This window comes from Impatiens glandulifera, chromosome 1, assembly GCF_907164915.1.
Source record: "Impatiens glandulifera chromosome 1, dImpGla2.1, whole genome shotgun sequence".
Classification (NCBI taxonomy): Eukaryota; Viridiplantae; Streptophyta; class Magnoliopsida; order Ericales; family Balsaminaceae; genus Impatiens; species Impatiens glandulifera.
Genome location: NC_061862.1, coordinates 93890180 through 93909473, shown reverse-complemented (window position 1 = coordinate 93909473; position 19294 = coordinate 93890180). Strand labels below are relative to the sequence as shown.

Below are 19294 nucleotides of genomic sequence, written 5' to 3'. Positions count from 1 at the left end.
AAACTCAATTATTAAAATTCTAAAATATAATTATTAATCGTATAACATAATAATAATAATAATAATAATATATATATATATATATATATATATATATATATATATATATATATATATATATTAAACAATGGAATGGTACACTACAATTACTTGATACAACATGAGAAAAATATATTAGTTATTTATGATTTAGATGAAATGTCAAGGATGTAGATAATTTTATATTTAGTAGAAAGAAGAATCAAGCTACTAAATATTTATATTTTATAAAAATTGAATTTTAAAATTCATATACAATAAATATATATATAATTATGAAATTATTATTTTACATATTACCTGAACCTTAATAATTTTTTAATTTTTTATTATTTTATGATTTTAGGATAATATTACTTTACAATATTTGCTTTGAGATAGAAAAAATTTATTACTTATGCCAGATTATTACTTTATCGGATAATACTTTTAAAATGTTTAACTATATCGGATAATTTTTTTCTCTCAATTATTGTATTTAATAATGGGTTTAGATTTTATCCCATTCTTTTTTTTTATCTTTTTAAACGAAGTTTAAAATTAATTTTGGAATATAAAAAATTTAATGGTTATAATTAATAAAAATAATAATGAAGTGTGCTATAAAGAGAAAAACATGTAAAACATAATTTAACTTTATATATTACTAATTTTATTAAATTTATAAGAATAAATTAGTTTTGTAGTGACTTTGTTTAGAGTGACTTGTTTAACTATTTTTTTTCTATTTTTAAAATAAAATAAATATTTTAGTTTTTAATTTATTTTTATTAAGTTTACAAAAATAAGTTATTATAAATATGTGTTATCAAATAAATTTGTATTAAATTAAATAATAAGTCATTTTATTAAACTATGCTGAATTTAAATCTTAATTAAAATGCTTTTATTTGAATTTTAATAGAGATGGAAAAAGTAAAATGTTTTTAAATAGATGTCTGTCATTGAAAAAATATTGGATGCAACTGATTTATATTTATAAATTAAATGCATATATATATATATATATATATATAAATGGCGTGATCATAAATCTTTGTATAAAAGCAGTTTTAAAATCAATATAGTATAGGAACAACCATTCATTTCTATTATAGAGCACAATGAATGGGCTCTTGTATCTTCAATTAGATGTAAATGTAATCATTTTATTTGAGAAGATACAATTATTTTATTAACTCATAATTTTGCAAATATCATGAAAATATGTGCAAACATAATAATCATTTTAAGTTAAATTAGGTTGGGTTAGAGTTTTAAGTGGATTGTATAGAATGAATAACAATATTAAAGGAAAGTGGGTGGGATCCAATTTAAAATAAATTTAATAAATTAGATATCGTTTAAATAAATTTCAAATATAATTGAAGGGTGTTCAAAAACTAATTGCATGATATGTCATTTTTAAAATTTCAGCAAGTTAAATTAAGAAAACATAATAAAATAATTTAATATAATTTAAAAAGGTAAATTAGTGTTGTCTATGAGAGGGAGAAAAGTCATTTAATTTGAATATCTTAAGTTAAAATAGAAAACTATGTTATTAGTCCACTTTCTTTTATAATAAACATTAATTTTAGAAAAATAAATAAAAAAAATTAAAAAACTAAAATGAACTTATTTCTTAAAAATATCTTCTCACTTATAAAAGAGAAAATTAGTAACTTGTACAGGCCAATTTGTAAATTGGATTTTGTTAGAGTTAAAAAAAATATTAATTTATTTGGAACATTTTTAATATAATTTTTTCATTCAAGTGAAACTAAACTCTGACGCCAATTCATATTGTTGGGATTTCCAATCGAATCAAGAATCATAAAAGTGTTTGTTATTGGGTGCAATAACAAACAATAAAAACTTAGATTTGGTATTTTAGCCCAAAAAGAAGAAAAAAATATGGACACTGAAATGAAAATAAAAAAGTTTCTTATAATAGAAATAATAGTTTTTCATTTTAGTTTCTTAACAGAAATAAACCGAGTCTTGTAATTATTTTTCAATAATATCAGTTTTCTATCTTATGTTTCTTCAGTTCAAATGTGGAATTCAAATGTGGAAGTAGTATTGTTCTTGTATTATATTAAATCAAGTGAAAATAATTACAGAAAAATAAATCTTGGGAGACTAGAGAGTATGAATTATTTGTGATAGTATGTCAGTCAGCCAACATAAATTGTGTGTTCTTTATGGTAGGCAATTAATGAAATTGTTGCTTAAAAGAACTTAAAATAGACATAGGCATTTTATTTATTTATTTATTTTTATTTTTATTTTTTGAAAAACGACTTAACGTCGTTTCATTAAAAATTCTCAAAAACGAAAAAAAACTAAATGAGTTTCTGTATTTTTCTAAACAAGCCTAAGAAAATTAAGTTTGTTACGGTCTAAAAACAAATGAATTACAAACAATTATCGAAATTACAAACAAATTTAAATTGCGTTTATCTCGTTAAAAAATCAACGTATTTGGTGACTTTCTGATATGATACCTTCTAGTTCCTATAAATGTTCCAATTCTGTTTGTTTTTCGGGGCTCTTCTTCACGTCTGGATGTTCGCGCTACAGTCAGTTACAATATCATCACAAGTCTGCTCCAGACTTCTTCAATACTTGAGAATGCATTCGCGTTTCTCTCCCGCTAAATGTTGTAAACTATTGAGCCGAATCCGCATTTGAAAAATTTTGACTTAAACTTTGTGCATTTCGCTTTCTTTACAGCCACTTCCTTGATTTCTTTCCAGTCTCCTGGGAATCTGGTCATCTCCATATATTTTGCAAAATTATTCTAAAGTTTCGAGGCAAATGAACAATAGACAACTTGATCCAGAATTTCTATGTACTTCCTAAAGCGATCTCTCGTGTTTAGCCTTTCTCAAAATACAAGTTATATGATGAATTGGTGTCTCGGGATAACCTTTGACGATCAGATCAGATTAGCTCAATCTACTGTCGTCTCCTTCTCTCATATAGTGTTCCACACTTTGCTTGAAATCATCTTCTCGTTTTCTTGGCTTTGCATCTGTTGTACGTGACATAAACATTTAATTAATCTAAAATAAAATAAATGTTAAAACCAACCTTTACTCATAATCTATGATATTTTAAAATCAAATTTATGATTATAAATGACTAATTATAATTTACTTCCATCAACATTAATATAAATGTTACATTATAACTGAAGTTCAAAATAAGTCTCTCTTCAGTTGTGAAGTTCACACACCTATAGTTTTTTTTTCATACACTTATAGTTTTTTTTACTAGGGTTTAATCACGGGGTAGTCATGATCCCTTTAAAATATTTGATCAAACAAAATTTCTAGAAATTTTTAACCTTTTATATATATAAAAAGAAGTTGATCAATTTTATAAGAAGATGTGTGATAAGTGTAAAAGAAGATAATGTGTCACATTGAAATCTTACTATAAATGTATTATATTATTTATAATGATTTAAAATAATGTATTTTTTAATTTATATATAAAAAATAATCCCAATAAATAAATATACAAAATAAATTAAACAAATATAAATAGTAAAAACAATTAATAAAAAATAAAATATCAAATAAAGTTTAATTTATTTTATTCACTTTTGTTTTACTAAATGTCAAAATAATCATTTTTACTTTTTCTTGAATCATTTTTTAAAAATCGATTATGATTGTTAAATTTTAAAAGTGAATATAATGATAAAAAAAATCCATATATTATAATTCAAATTTAAATAAAAAATTCAATAAGAAATATCACGATCTAATAATGATTCAATAAAATATTCACTTAACAATTTAAATAATAAATATATTCATCTATAAAATAATCCTCATTTCATCCTTGAGACTCGAACCATTAATTAAACATGACTACTCCGGCCACCACCACCATCCTCCTCCTCCCCCTAGCCCTCTTCTCCGCCTCCCTCAGCCTCATGATGGCGGACATGTCAATCGTCGAATATGATAACAATCACCCCTCAAAATCCAGAACCGACGAAGAAATGATGGTTATTTACAAAAAGTGGATGGTAGAGAATGGAAAAGTGTACAACGGAATAGATGAATTCGAAAAGCGTTTCAACATTTTTAAGGATAATTTGGTCTTCATAGATGCTCACAACTCCGAGAACCGGACCTACAAGGTTGGATTGAACGTGTTTGCCGATCTGACCGATGAAGAGTACCGATCATACTACCTCGGCCTGAAATATGATGCCCGTCGCCAATTTGTTCAGTCAAAGATGGCCAGCCAAAGGTATGCTGCCTCCTCAGCTGAAAATCTCCCGGAATTGGTTGACTGGAGGACGGAAGGCGCCGTTTCATCAATTAGGAATCAGGGAAGATGCGGTAAGATAATTCAAAATTAATTATACTTCAACTTATAACGTTTATTGGGTTCATGTTTTGGAACAATTTGAATTCATATATTTGTGATCTTCTTTAATATCAGGAAGTTGTTGGGCTTTTTCGGCGATTGCAGCGGTGGAAGGAATCAACAAGATAGCGACAGGAGAGCTGATTGATTTGTCTGAGCAAGAACTTATCGACTGCGACCGAACTGTCAACGCTGGCTGCCAAGGCGGGCTCATGGATTACGCATTCGAATTCATTACCAACAACGGTGGTATAGACAGCGAGGAAGATTATCCTTTTCTAGAAGCCGATGGCACGTGTGATGACACTAAGGTTATCGATCGTGAGCTTGACTTTTGGGTATGTTAATTTGTACAAGTCTATCTACTCAATTGGTTGATTGAATGCAGATGAATTCAAAGGTGGTGAGCATAGACGGTTTCGAATACGTACAACCCAACAACGAAAATGATTTAAAGAGAGCAGTGGCACACCAGCCCATCAGCGTTGGCATTGAAGCCTATGGCTGGGAATTCAAACATTATGTCTCGGTAAGTAGTCATAATTGAAAAGTTATTACTTTGGATTTTGAGATCAATATATTATAAGTGAATATTTTCGATCTATAATTTGGTTATGGAAGGGTATTTTCACGGGAAACTGCGGAACCTCCCTAGATCATGCAGTGGTGGTGGTGGGATATGGAAGTGAGAACGGAGTTGATTATTGGATAGTGAGGAATTCATGGGGATCGAATTGGGGTGAAAATGGATATCTTAGGATCAAGCGGAACAATGTTATTGATGGCATGGGAAGAGGAAAATGCGGCATAGCAATGATGCCTTCTTATCCCATAAAAATAGAAAATGCAAACCGGAAAAACGAAAATGCAAACGACATAGCCGGAGTTGTTAGTAGTGCCTCAATGTAGGAATTAAAAACTAGTATCAAAATATATATGATTGCCTCTAAGTTAAAATAAGGTGGTGTTGGTGGTCACCTATTTTGTTATGGTAAGTTATTGTCTATTTAATGCAGGTCCGACCTACTGTATAATAAGTGAGGCAATTGCCTTAAACTCAAATATTTTTGGGGCACCAAAATATTCAAAAATAAAATAAAATTATAATGATATGTTCATGAGCTTATTTTTAAAAAGCCCATAAATAATAATTAATAACCTATCAATGATAAACCCTAACTTAATTTGTATAAAAAAAAAATAAAAATAAAAAACACTATCTTACTTAAAGAAAAGAATCACATGATTCTCATTTATCAACAAAATTAAGGAAAAAGAAAAAAAAAAGAACAAGCATTCTGGAAAAAGAAACACTTCCCCCAAATCCCAAGCCCGTCGTCGATCCTCCAGCTTACCGGAATCGGAATAGAAAACTCGGTCGTCTCCTTCCCCGAGCTCTTGGGCCTTTTTCGCTCGTTCCAGCCTTGTTTCTCGGCACTACGCCACTCCCCACTAGAGTTCTTCCTCCGATTTCGGTGAGATTTTGGTTCGATTTACTTGATTATTTTTTGTTGTTGAGGACTTGTCTGGTGGAATGGTGGATTCACAATCTGTATCTTGCATTATTGCATAGCGGAAGTGCAATATTGTAGTTAATCATAGATTCATAGAATGCTGGTTAATCTATAAATTTTTAATGCAGATTAGTATTTAGAGTTTTATCAAGCATGTCTCTTATAAGAAAACAATTGTCAGGGGCAGAAAAAAAAAGAAAAAAAAGGAAGATGCTTTAATTCAAAGCCAAGTAGCAAGCCTTAATAAGTATTTCACAAGCGATCAAATAGTAGAGCAAGTGAACCAGAATGACATCGATGATAAGTTGAATGATCGGGAACATGGTGAATTGAATGAACTTCGCAATGAAGACCCAAAATAGTCTGAAAATGAGAACGATGTAAGTATGCCTAAAAGTGACACTGATGGAGATATAAATCAAAAGATTTTGTTTCTTTTAAATCAAGGATATGACAATGGATCTAATATGAAAGGCAAGCACAAGGGTGTACAAAATAGATTATTTGAAATTAATCCCAGAGCTTTCTACACTCCATGTGGATGCCACAGTCTTAATCTCACACTATGTGATATGGTAAATTGTTTTTCTAAAGCGATGTCATTTTTTGGTGTTATACAACGCATATATTCATTATTCTCTTCTTCTACCAAGCGGTGAAAAATCTTCAAAGATCATGTACAAGGTCTTACGGTCAAACCATTATCACAAACACGATGGGAAAGCCATGTTGAAAGTGTGAAGCCCATAAAAGACCAGACTTCAAAAATACAAGATACTTTAATTGATTTGACAAACACTTCTTATGACTCAAAAATAAAGAGTGAAGTTGAGGGCTTAGCATCATTTGAACTTGAGAATTTTGAATTCCTAACCGGAATGATAATTTGGTACAAGTTATTATATGAGATTAACATTGTTAGTAAGTTTCTCCAATCAGAAAAAATGGATATTGATGTTGTTATCGGACAGTTAAAAGGGCTTATTTTTTTTTGAAGAAACTAGGTTAAGTATGCTTTGAAATATATTAATAAAACTTTAAAATAAAGTTAAAGTTCCTTATAATTGTTATCTCATTTGTTTGGATCAACACTAGTGATTCACAGTATTAAATACATTCTCTTAAAAAATATTTTAGGGAAAATAACATACTTAAGAAAAGTTTAATGTGACAAATCTCAGGAAAGCTAGTGATGCAGATATTCTTCATGATTCAAGTGATGAACACATTTTTAAAGACACTCCTTTATTTGCACCAAGGATGGAGCAAGCTCATGATGAGTCTGTCTGTGTTTACAAAACTTATTTGATTCACCACGGTCCTCATTTCTTATTGGAATCAGTGAACAATATACTAAGCAAGGGAGAAGTGGAAACACTTAAAAGTCTATTTTTAGGTATAACAATAATGATGATTCAAAATCCCTCAAACATTAACAAGATTGCGCAAACATTGAGAGACAAAAAACAATAGCTGAAAAGTAGGTCTATGAAATCATATATAACGTGGTAAACTACAATTACATAAGCAATCACAATCTAAGGGGATTAGGATATGTGTCGAGTTTGATGCTTGTGCACCACCACCATAAGATGCTCTTGTATTTGATTATGGTGTTGGTGTCTTGGTGATGATTTCCTTTCTTTTTTGAGCTTCAATTTTAATATATGTATGTTGAAATCGTAACTTGTGATGAACTTATCTTTGAATGCGGTAAATTTTTGTTGTTTAATAAACTGGATTAATTAAACAATTAATTTATCTTTTCAAAAAAAATCTAGATATATAAATTTTCTTAATTGTTTTTAACTGTTTTTATACAGAAAAAGAAAAGAAAAGAAAAAGAAAGTGTTTTGAAATGGATGTGTCAAAGAAAATATCAAAATATAGTAGCATACAAATATGATTTAATACATTTTTATAAAAATATTTAATGGGAGGACTCCCTATGTTTCCATTCCAATACAAAGAAAATATGCGAACCCTTTTTTTCTTTATCATATTCATGCTTTCGAAAGAAATATTGAGTTAGAAAGACTACCCTTATAACAAAACTCTAAAAAGTTAATTAAAGTTTATTGAGTTTGTGTTTGAGTTTGGACTTGAGTCTAACCAAGAATTATGGTTTTATTATCTGAATGTTTACTCAATAAATATGCTATTGTTAAATGTTTTACAGAGTGAGACATAATTTAGATAGATAAAGTGTGATGCAAAAACTCTGTATTCATTGTTCTATTTCATAGTGAAAGCAGGTGGCGGTTGGAAATGGACGTAACTCTTTTGAGTGAACCACTATAAATTTGTGTCTTCTTGTTTTTTTAATTTAATTTGGGTTTTATAGATCGTTTCAAGTAGGTCAGATTTGGGGATCCAAATAATAACAACTTGTATTTGATTTGCTAGGCTAGATCAGAGCATTTGAAACGATGAAAGACGAGAACATTATAGGACATGACATTGAAAAATTTAATGAAACAAATTTATACATTCTAGATGATTCATATTGGATTATTTATATGGAAAGAAGCTTTTTGTTCCTTTGAGTGAGAAACCAGAAAAGATGGCTGAAACTGAATGAAAACTCTTTGATAAACATGTTTTGGGAGTTGTCTGATTGACGCTAGCCATGATTGTTGCTCATAACGCAGCAAAGGAGAAAATCATCAAATCCTCCTAAATATTTACCCGATAAATATATTATTGTTAAAGATTTTATAGAGTAAAACATAATTATACAGAGATAAAGTGTGAGGCAAAAGTTCAGTATTCCTTCTTTTATTTCATAGTGAAAAAAGGTGGCGGTTAGAAGTGGACATAGCTCTTTTGAGTGAACCACTATAAATCTATGTCTTTTATGTTATTAATTTTTCTTGCGTTTTTATAAATTGTTTCAAGAAGTTCAGATTTGGGGATCCAAATCCTAACAACTGATATTATAGTTGTTAGGCTAGATTAAAGCATTTGAAACGATGGAAGACAAGAACAGTACAAGACATGGCATTAGAAAATTTGATGGAGTAGATTATGCATTCTAGAGGATTCAGATTGAGGGTTATCTCTATGAAAATAAGCTTCGTGTTACTTTTAGTGAGAAATCAAAGAAGATGGATGAAGCTGAATGAAAACTCTTTGATATACATATTTTGGGAGTTGTCTGATTGACGCTAGCCAAGACTGTTGCTCATAACATAGAAAGGAGAAGATCATCATGGGTCTGGATGTCTGATGAAAGATCTTTTTCTGATATGTATGAGAAACCATTTGTTAACAACAATGTATATTTAATAAAAAAACTCATCAATTTAAGAATGGTTTATGGTACTTCTATCACTACTCATTTGAATAAATTTAATATAATTGTGAATCAATTGTTATCTGTTGAAATTGATTTTGGAGACGAAGTTAGTGCCTTGATTTTGTTAGCATCTTTATCAAATAGTTGAGAACCTATGAGGGAAATATTTAGTAACTCTGTTGGAAATTATAAATTTAAATTTATTTAAGGTAGAGATTGTATTCTTGCCAAAGAGTTTTGTAAAATTGATTATGGTGAAACGTTCAAAGGTTATGTCATGAATGTTGAAAACATGGGAAAATGTAATGATAGAAATTTCAATTGAGGTAAGAGAAGATCTATGTCGAAAAATATGAGGAGACATTCCAAATGTGGGTGATAATTTGATTGTTGGAATTGTAGTAAGCAGGGTCACTTGAAGAGGAACTTCAAAATACGGAAGAAGAACAGTGATAATAAAAATGATGCAACCAACGTAGTTACAAAAACTATCACTTCTATGTTGCTTCTATTAGTTGATAGCCTGATAGATTCATGAGTTTTGGACTCGAGAACATTTTTTCACACCACTGCTCACAAAGAATTATTGAAGAATTATGTGGCTGGAAACTCTAGGAATGTTTATCTTGCATATGGCGAGTCATTAAATATTGTGGGCATGGGGATATTAAATTGAAGATGACAAATATTTATGTTTGTAAGATTAATAAGTTGAGACACATTCTGGGTCTAATGCGCTATTTGATTTATGTTACACAACTTGATGACGATGGCCATAGTTTTAGTTGTAGAAATGGTTCGTGGATGGTGACTAAATGAGCAATAGTTGTTGTTCAAGGTCACAAAACTGGAACATTATACACGACTTCAACATGTATAGAAACAATTGTTATTGTCGTTGATGGCTCGAAGAACATTGAGTTATGGCATTGCATGTTAGGCCATATGAGTAAAAAATTAATGAAAATTGTTTTGAAAAATGGTCAAATTTCAGAACTAAAGTCTATTGAACATCAGTTATGCAAAAACTATATTTTTGGAAAACAAAAATGTGTGATCTTCTTAAATATTGAGAAAGAGCTCAAGAAAAAAGACTAGAATTGGTACAAACTAATATATGGGTACCTTCACCAATTTCTTATATTGGAGGATCACACTATTATGTAACGTTTATAGATGATTTCTTCAAGAAAAGTACGGGTTTCCTTTATGAAGAACAAGTCTGATCTATTTGTTGTTTTTCAAGAAGTGAAATACTTTGGTTGAATATGGAAAAAATCAGAAGGTTAAGTGATTGAGATCTGACAATGGAGGTGAGTACATTAATTAAAATTTTAGAGAGTATAGTGTAGTGAATATGATCAATATGGTGTACATTGTTCCCCAAACGCCTCAAGAGAACGACGTAGATGAATAAATGAACCGAACATTAAACGAGCGTACTAGAAACATGAAATTGCACGATTGGTTGTCTAAAACCTTCTGGGTAAAAGCTATCAACAATAATGTCTATTTGATAAATAGAGGATCCATTGTACCAATTGAATTCAGAATTCTAAAAGATGTTTGGAGCAATAAAAAGGTAAAGATTTCTTATTTGAAAGAGTTTGGTTGTTTATCATATGTGTATATTAATGAATGTGATAGAAACAAGCTTGATCCAAAGTCTAATAAGTGTTTTTTCATTGGTTATGAAAATATCGAGTTTGGTTTTCATTTCTGGGATAATCAAAATTAGAATATCATTCGTAGCAAGAATGTCATCTTCAATGAACATATTCTTTACAAAGATTGTGTTGGGAAGACATCAGATGGTGATTCCAAAATTGAAGAGTCTGTTACGGTCGATTTGAGAGATTTTTCTGCTAAATATATATACCGATTGTTGAAGAAAAATCAATGTGTTGTTGAAGATGAAATCGTTGAGAACGTGACCTTAGAGGCAAATCAACAAACATGGTTATATATAGGGCTGCAAATGAGTCAAGCCGCTCGTGAGCTGCTCGCGAGCCGCTCGATCAAAGTTCGGCTTGAGCTTGACTTTGATCGAGTTCGAGTCGAGCTCGAGCCGGCTCGTTTAATATTCGAGCCGAACTCGAGCTCATATAATGCTTGCTCGACGGCTTGTCGAGCTTTTTCGAGCCTGATAATATATAATATATTTATTTATTTATTTAATATAAAAACCTTAAAATTTAAAACAATTTTTTTTCTTTTCTCTCTATTTTCAAAGCCCATATAGAAGGACCATAATCCACAATATTATATTATATTGTCATAAAACAAAACCCTAAATTCTAATGTATCAATCATAAGTGACTCTTCATCTCTTTTTCTTCTTCTTTCTTCCGTCTTCACCATTTCTTCTTTTTTCTTGTTCTTCCTCTATCTTCACCATTTCTTCTTTTTCCTTCTTCAATATTTATTCTTCTTTCGTCTTCATCATTACTTTCACTCATTCATAATAGGTTAATACATTTTTTTATGTTATCTTTCATCTACGCTATTTCTCTCGTTCATTCACAAGAAACCTCTAGGTAAATTAAAATATATTTTTATTTCTACTATAGCTATTGCTCATACTTTTAAATAACTTTGATTTTTTTTTATTATGAGAAATTTGTACTTATATAGATCGTTCATAGATTTATATGGAAAAACACTATTATATATATTAATTGTTCATATATCTATATGGAAAAACACTATTATATATATTAATAGTGTTCATAGATCTATATAGAAAAATACTTTTAATATATATTGATCATAGATCTATATAGAAAAACATTATTATGCATAAACAATATTATATTATATTATATTATATTATATATAATATTGAAATATTAATATATTATATATAATAAAAGATAAAAAAAAATGTTAGTATATATTTTGTATATATTATGAAGAGATAAAAAAGGTTAGTATATATTATATATAATATGTTGAGAGAAAAAATGAATTTACAATATTAATAATATATTGTAATATATAAATAAATTAATAGATTCTTTCTATAAATATAAATAAGTCAATAAATTCTTTTTATATTTGTACCTAAATAATTTAATTATATATAATAATATTTAATAAAAAAATAGGTTGAATTTGTTTTGAATTTGTTTTTGTCCGTATCTACTCCTTAAAGTAAGTTAAATTTTAGTTATTTGTTTTAACATGTATTTTTTATATTAATTATTTTTATCATAAATGCAGGTAGGTGTACTTGTGCTATGCTTGAAGAACGTGACTTAACAAATATTAATATATTGAATGTTTAAACAATTTATATAGGATTGTACTTTAATTTTAGAATTTTATATTTTAGAATTTTGACTAGTAATTGTGGTTAAATGCTTTTTGGATTATCATGATTTTGGAATTTTAAATAGTTATGATTTTTTTATATTTTCAATTTTAAATATTATGTTTTAAATGTTGAATATGTATGAAAGTTTGATATTTCATTTTGAAAATAAATTTTAGTTTGAGTTCGAGCTTGAATTCGAGCTCGAGCTTGAGTTTGAGCTCGAACTCGATCTTGAATTCGAGCTTTTCGAGTCGATCCGAGCTTATAGATAAATAGTCGAGTCAAGCTCGAGCTCAAATTTATAAACTCGTTCGAGCTCGAGTTCGAGTCGAGCTAATAAATACTAAATTGAGTCGAGTTCGAGCTCAAGCAAATTCGAGCTCGACTCGGCTCATTTGCAGCCCTAGTTATATAGTTGAGAAGATCAACATGAAATAAAAACCAGTCAAGAGTTGGTCCCCATCTCAGTGCCAGATAGAGACGAAACTGAATGCTAGTTTATTTATAATTCTTCTTCCTACTTAGGTATAATAATTGTCCTTTGAGAATATGATCCAATAGATAAGGTTTCTTTAATAGGAAATTCAAGAACCTTGCCATAATCTAATAATGATTGAATACTTATTAAAAATTTACATAATATATTTTATTCACTATAAATTAATCTCCATTGAATATTCATGATATATTTACCCTTAATATAAGTGGATATTGAAGCGGCCCTAAGAAATTACCTACTCACTTTGGGGTTGGACTAGGAATAGAGGTAGAGGTGGATTAGTTGTGTTTAATATTGTTTTAAACTATTTCCTTAGTTTGTTTAAAATGTTAGTATTGAAATTAATTTGTATATGCTAAAAAAATATAAATTAATGTTTTTTTGAACAAAAAAATAGTCTGTATTATAAAAATGTAGGCTTAATAAAAAAAGAGTTTGTATTTTAAAGAGGTCCTTAGATTCATTTTAAAAAAAGGTTTGTATTATGTGGGAATGCTTTTTTGTGTCATATTGTAGAGAATCAAAATTGTAATCTTTGGTCTCTTAGACACAATTAATTTCATTTGAGCTCCCTAGTGAGTTTATTATTTCATAGTTGGTATTACTATGTAATTTAGTCTTGTCGAGGTAACTATTTGGTTAGTTATTTTGATAATATATGTTTTTTTTTTTGGGAAAAACAGTTGAAACCATTTTATTAAATCTCAAAAGTGGGAAAGTCAAGAATCAAAGTTAGACAAACTCTAACTATGATTAAAAGATTACAATCGAACGACCCTAAAAAAACTGATTAGTAGCAATCAAACATACGAAAAACAAATATTACAAACAAATATTACAAACTGTTCCTAATTAGTAAAAATGTTTCAACAGGTTGTCTTCTCTTCCCTTTGTCCTTCCTCTTCCCCTTCCTCTTGCAATGAAAGGGTGATGAACTGAAGAGGTTGATGATACTGTATATTCTCACTTTGATTTTTTCCTTTATATGAACCCGTTATGAATTGATAGAAATAATTATTCTTTAGGATTTATGAGTTCTTCACCTTGTTATTCTTAATTTGAATGTCAAGATCATTATTTTCTTCAACTTCAACTTTAGAATCCTCAACAACTTTGGATTCCTCTATATCAACCTTGTAATTCTTTTCTTCCTCTTGATTAACATGAGTATCTTCCTCTCTATTTTCATCAACAACCACTTCAACTTGATTTGATTGAGAATCATCAACTATCTCTTTAACATGATTAGGTTGAGGTTCTACCTCCTTCTTCTTTGTACATGATTTTCTTTATCTTCTGTTTCTTGATCTTTAACCACATTTTTCTCTTTGATAATAGACATTTCTGTTTCTTATTCCTGCATCTTTATTTTCTGGCCTTTATGAATTTTCTGATCTTCTTCTTTAGCCAAATCACAATTTGATCTTGTAAGTTAGAAGGTATTGCAGAAAGTGCATTTGTATGGCCTCCACTCATAAGTGATTGACATGATAGTAGATTTTCCTTTTCTATCTACTACTGTCATATTATTCGGTAGCGTGTTTCTAGGATGCACTTCAATGCTAATTCTAGCAAATGATAGGTGTTTTCCTCCTTCAGTAATTGAGTTCATGTATAATGGTGTACCTAATAAACTTGCAAAATTAAAAGAGCTAGCTTCTACATTATACATATGTGCAGAGATATTTCAAAGTTTGAACCGTATCTGAGTTGTTTCTTTAGACTTGCTTAATAGGTTCAAATCTTCAGACCATCTTTCCAACTTTATGAAGTTGAATCAAATATATATATGCCCATTTTTCAGAATTTCATCTAGATTTGATCCCTTCTTAAATTTCAGAAAGTAGAGATCATGTATATTTGCTGAAATTTTCTCTAATCCCTTTTCATCCCATTGTTTCATAAGTACATCTTTGGTGACTATGAAGGAAACTCTATTATTTCCTATGTAGTTTCCCACCACTATATTTTTCCATTCCCTAACACAATTTTCTTTTACTATAGCAGGAAATTTAAATTCAAAATGAGAATTCAGTACCTCCACTTTTGTCTGTACATTGCCCAAATAGATTTTTCCTTTGTATGAATGATCTTCTGCCTTTTTCCCAATGTTGTTTTTTTAGACTTCATTGATTTTCCATGTAAAATTACATCTGATAGTATAAGTCTTTGATTTAAGAGATTTCATTAACTCCCTCATTGTTACAACAGACCATTTTACTATCACTTCATATTCATCATTCTTGAATAAATTCTAATCTTGGAGATAGTGAATGTTAAGTTGGACTGTTATGCTTTGTATTTTTTCTTTGCTAAGTACAATCTCTCATTTCTTAGTAATCATTAGAAGTTTGGTGATTTATTTTTTTAATCCAAATAAATTGGTGCTTTGATTATACCCTATCATCCAAACTCCTTCTTTCTTCTTTTTGATCACTGCAGTATTTTTCAAAGGCTTTTGGGCAGCAATTGAGTCTTTGCTGATTTCATGCATTTTTTTGTTAGTAATTTCTTCATATATTTTGTTTATTTTCTTCTCTGCAGTTTCTTTGACTCATTTAAGAACAAAGTCCTACACTTCTTTGGTCTTATTGTTTTTTCTTTTACCCATATTCAAATAAGACTTCAGAACATGGGATTAAAGTCAGAATAACAATCTTGAAACGACCTTATTCAAACTATAGAAGATTTTTCCTTAATGTGTCAAACGTGCCAGACGTACCTGTCGTGTCGATCGTGACAGACGTGCCGACGATCTTTATTTCGACCACGTTTCCCGTATCTAACTACAAAATCAGCTGAATCTCGCGACCGAGCAACTATGTCAAACGTGTCGATTGTGCCGATTGTACCAATTGTGTCGAACGTGCCGATAATCTTGATTCCGACACAATTCTTGATTGATACTATATGTTATTTACATGTTTGTGGTTTGTTCTTATTTATTTTATTTTATTTTTGTTAGAAATTACTTGATAGTACAAAGTTAGTAGTTTTTATTATTTGGTTCATTAATCTTGATATTATTTCAAGTTCAAAAGTTGTTAATTTGATTATTTGTTTTTTTTTTTAGGTTTACATTTTTGAAGATTGAAGATTTTTTTAGAACATTTGGTCACTTTTTGTAATAGTTATAAACTTGATTGATTTTGGAGATTATAAATTTTGAAGACCAAAGAATTTATATATTTTATTTTCTTAAATGATAAAACCATTTTATTTTTCATATTAATCCTAAATGCCACTGTATCTATTTATTAATGTTCAAAATAAAATGGTTCACTATTAGAAAAAAAATAGTTAGCCGTACCTAAAATTTAGTATTAGTAACGGTTTTATAGGGCCGTTACTAATACTAGAATAATCCTTGTGCAATACACACGGATAAAAATATATTGTTACAACGTTCTGCGTTTATCAAATTTGGTGTTGAATTTAAAATATAAAATGTTATTAGTTTAATTAGTTAAAGAGTTGTACTTGTTTTTTTAGGTTGCGAGTTCGAATCATACCTATAGTATTTTTAATTTTATTTTTAACCGTTTTAAGTTTATGAGCGGGTCAACCCAAGTATCCATTTACTCTCACATATATATCCAAATTAACCACAGCTCTCACCCGGCAATCCGGACACTTTCAAAATTAAGCATCATTATATATATATATATATATTAGTTAGTTTAAAAGTTGAACTTATATTGTTACAACGTTCCGCGTTCATCAAATTTGGTGTTGAATTTAAATTATAAAATGTTATTAGTTTAGTTGGTTAAAGAGTTGTACTTGTTTTGTTAGGTTGCGAGTTCGAACCATACCTATAGTATTTTTAATTTTATTTTTAACCGTTTAAGTTTATGGGTGGGTCAAACCACAATTTGACCCAAGTATCCATTTACTCTCACATATATATCCAAATTAACCACAGTTCTCGACCCGGAAATCTAGACACTTTCAAAATTAAGCATCATTATATATATATAGATTAGTTAGTTAAAAAGTTGAACTTATATGGTTACAACGTTCCGCGTTCATCAAATTTGGTGTTGAATTTAAAATATGAAATGTTATTAGCTTAGTTGGTTACAGAGTTATACATATTTTATTAGGTTGCGAGTTCGAATCATACCTATAGCATTTTTTAATTTTATTTTTAACCGTTTTAAGTTTTTGGGCAAGTCAACTTCAAAATTAAGCATCATTATATATATAGATTAGATATCCGTAACAACTTTCTTAAGAGTCGTTACTAATGTCACGTTTTTTTCTTCATTTTTTAAACAATAGTATTATAACGTCTTTAAGTAAAGCCGTCACAAAAACTTTATATTATTTGTAACGTTTTTTTTAAAGAAACGTTACCGACACGTGTATCTCATTTGATGTAGATTTATCAGAAGAGGACAATCGAATACGACGAACAACACTCAAGCATCAAAGGAGATTTCGCCACAAATTTGGACTGATTTGAATCGGATATCTGTCATGGAAGCTTACTAGAACCTTCAGCCGATTCGCTTGAAAATTCTACTCAAACCTCCGCGAATCCGCCGATGGAAGCTACTCAAGCTGATTTGTCTAAAGACGTTCAATCGACCAATTTTGAACAGAGTATGGATCGGATATCTGTCAATGGAAGCTTAGCCGATTCACCGAAAAATCCACCGTCAGTTACAGTCGATTTGACAGATCGGATGCCGAATAAAGGTATTATTATTATTATTACAAGTTTCACTTCACTTACGATAATCATGTCTCAGCTAGTAGCTATTATACTTTTCATTAAGCTACACTGAAATTCTAATTCTGGTTCCGTGTTTGTATGTTTACATGTTTGTTTCAGTATAGATTTTCATTTTCTCTTTAAAGTTGTTGCATTGCCAAACTTCAATCCATGCCCTAAATCCATACTCATGAAATTTTAATTCGTATCAAGGATTGATAATTGAATGAATTTAAGGTATTCAATCACGATTACCATCTAGCCGGATAAATGCATGCGTGTGCAAATTGATATTTTTGACACATATACATTTTTGAACAAGGGCGTTTCATGTATACTTCAGTATGTGAAATCTGATACTCATTATATTCAGTTTCAGCTAAGGTTCTTGGTTTTTAGCAAAACAAAAGTTATCCAATTCATTATTCATGTCTTCCATAGTACTATGTTCCTGCATTATGTTTATCTTTTTATTGCCACTCATTTTCTACCCTTATTTTCTATTGTACCAGGTTGCACATCCGACTAAGCCGATTCCTGTTTACGTAATGTTGTCTGTAAGTTTCTTCTACAAACTCTGCATCTTTGTTATTGTCATTTATCGTCCTTGGTCTATTGTTAACGTATATCTAGGTCTCGACCTCTTGCAATTGCTTATTGGAGGCAGTTGGGAGTCATGAATATGGATGGGGAGCTGGTTGATCAGGATGTTCAGATCGATCAGTTGAGGATCTTGAAGTCTATAAATATTGATGGTATCATGGTTGATTGTTGGTGGGGTATATATAGTAGAGAGGCATGCACCACAACATTATAATTGGAACGTCTACAAAGAACTCTTTCAGATAGTGCATAGTATTGGGTTCAAGTTACAGGTAACAAGTGCATATGTCACATTATTTTCAACATCTGCTACTTTTACTTCTAAAACTTTTCATTTATATGATTATCAATGCAATTATCAATGTGATTATTCCAACAATATTAATTATCTTTAAGGGTTTATTTACTCAAGGAAAGTGTAGACCATCTAGAGAATGGAATAAGCCGTTGATTTCACATGGTTTTAAATAGTTTTGTCATTGTTGTTGTATGTCTCACCAAGATAAGTTCAACTCATTTCAAAGAACTATCGATTTTTGTTTCAAGTAGGAGCTTGTATGAGATCTAGATGGTTTATTCTAGGTTAACTATTCATAATTTACTTATCATCTATCAAAACTTGAATAGAAAATAAGAAGAATTATTTTCCTGTTTATAGTGGCTGCATTAATTGTTGTATTCTTTAAGAAGAAAAAAGCCCTTATTTTTTATTTTCCATGTTTATTTGCAGGAGGATAAAAATCTCAGATAAATGAAACTGAAAAAAGATCTATTTCTTTTACTGAAAACCAACTTTGCCAAAAATTCAAAGCTTGAGAAGTGATAGTAGAAAGGAAGGAAAGCACTATGGATATAGTTTTGTGGTTAAGTTACTGTAGGAATTTTCAAGTGCAAGAAGGAATTTCGATATAGAAATAGGAAATTTGAATAT

The 19294-nt window shown here is 29.5% G+C and overlaps 1 protein-coding gene across 1 annotated transcript; it reads left to right on the top strand.

Moving 5' to 3' along the window:
* Positions 1-3901: 3901 nt before the first annotated feature.
* LOC124922330 (ervatamin-B-like) lies at positions 3902-5485 on the top strand. Its single transcript, XM_047463062.1, has 4 exons — positions 3902-4385; positions 4489-4724; positions 4802-4942; positions 5035-5485. Exons 1-4 carry the CDS (start codon positions 3902-3904, stop codon positions 5320-5322), a joined length of 1149 nt encoding a protein of 382 aa, XP_047319018.1. The 3' UTR covers positions 5323-5485.
* The last annotated feature ends 13809 nt before the right edge of the window (positions 5486-19294 follow it).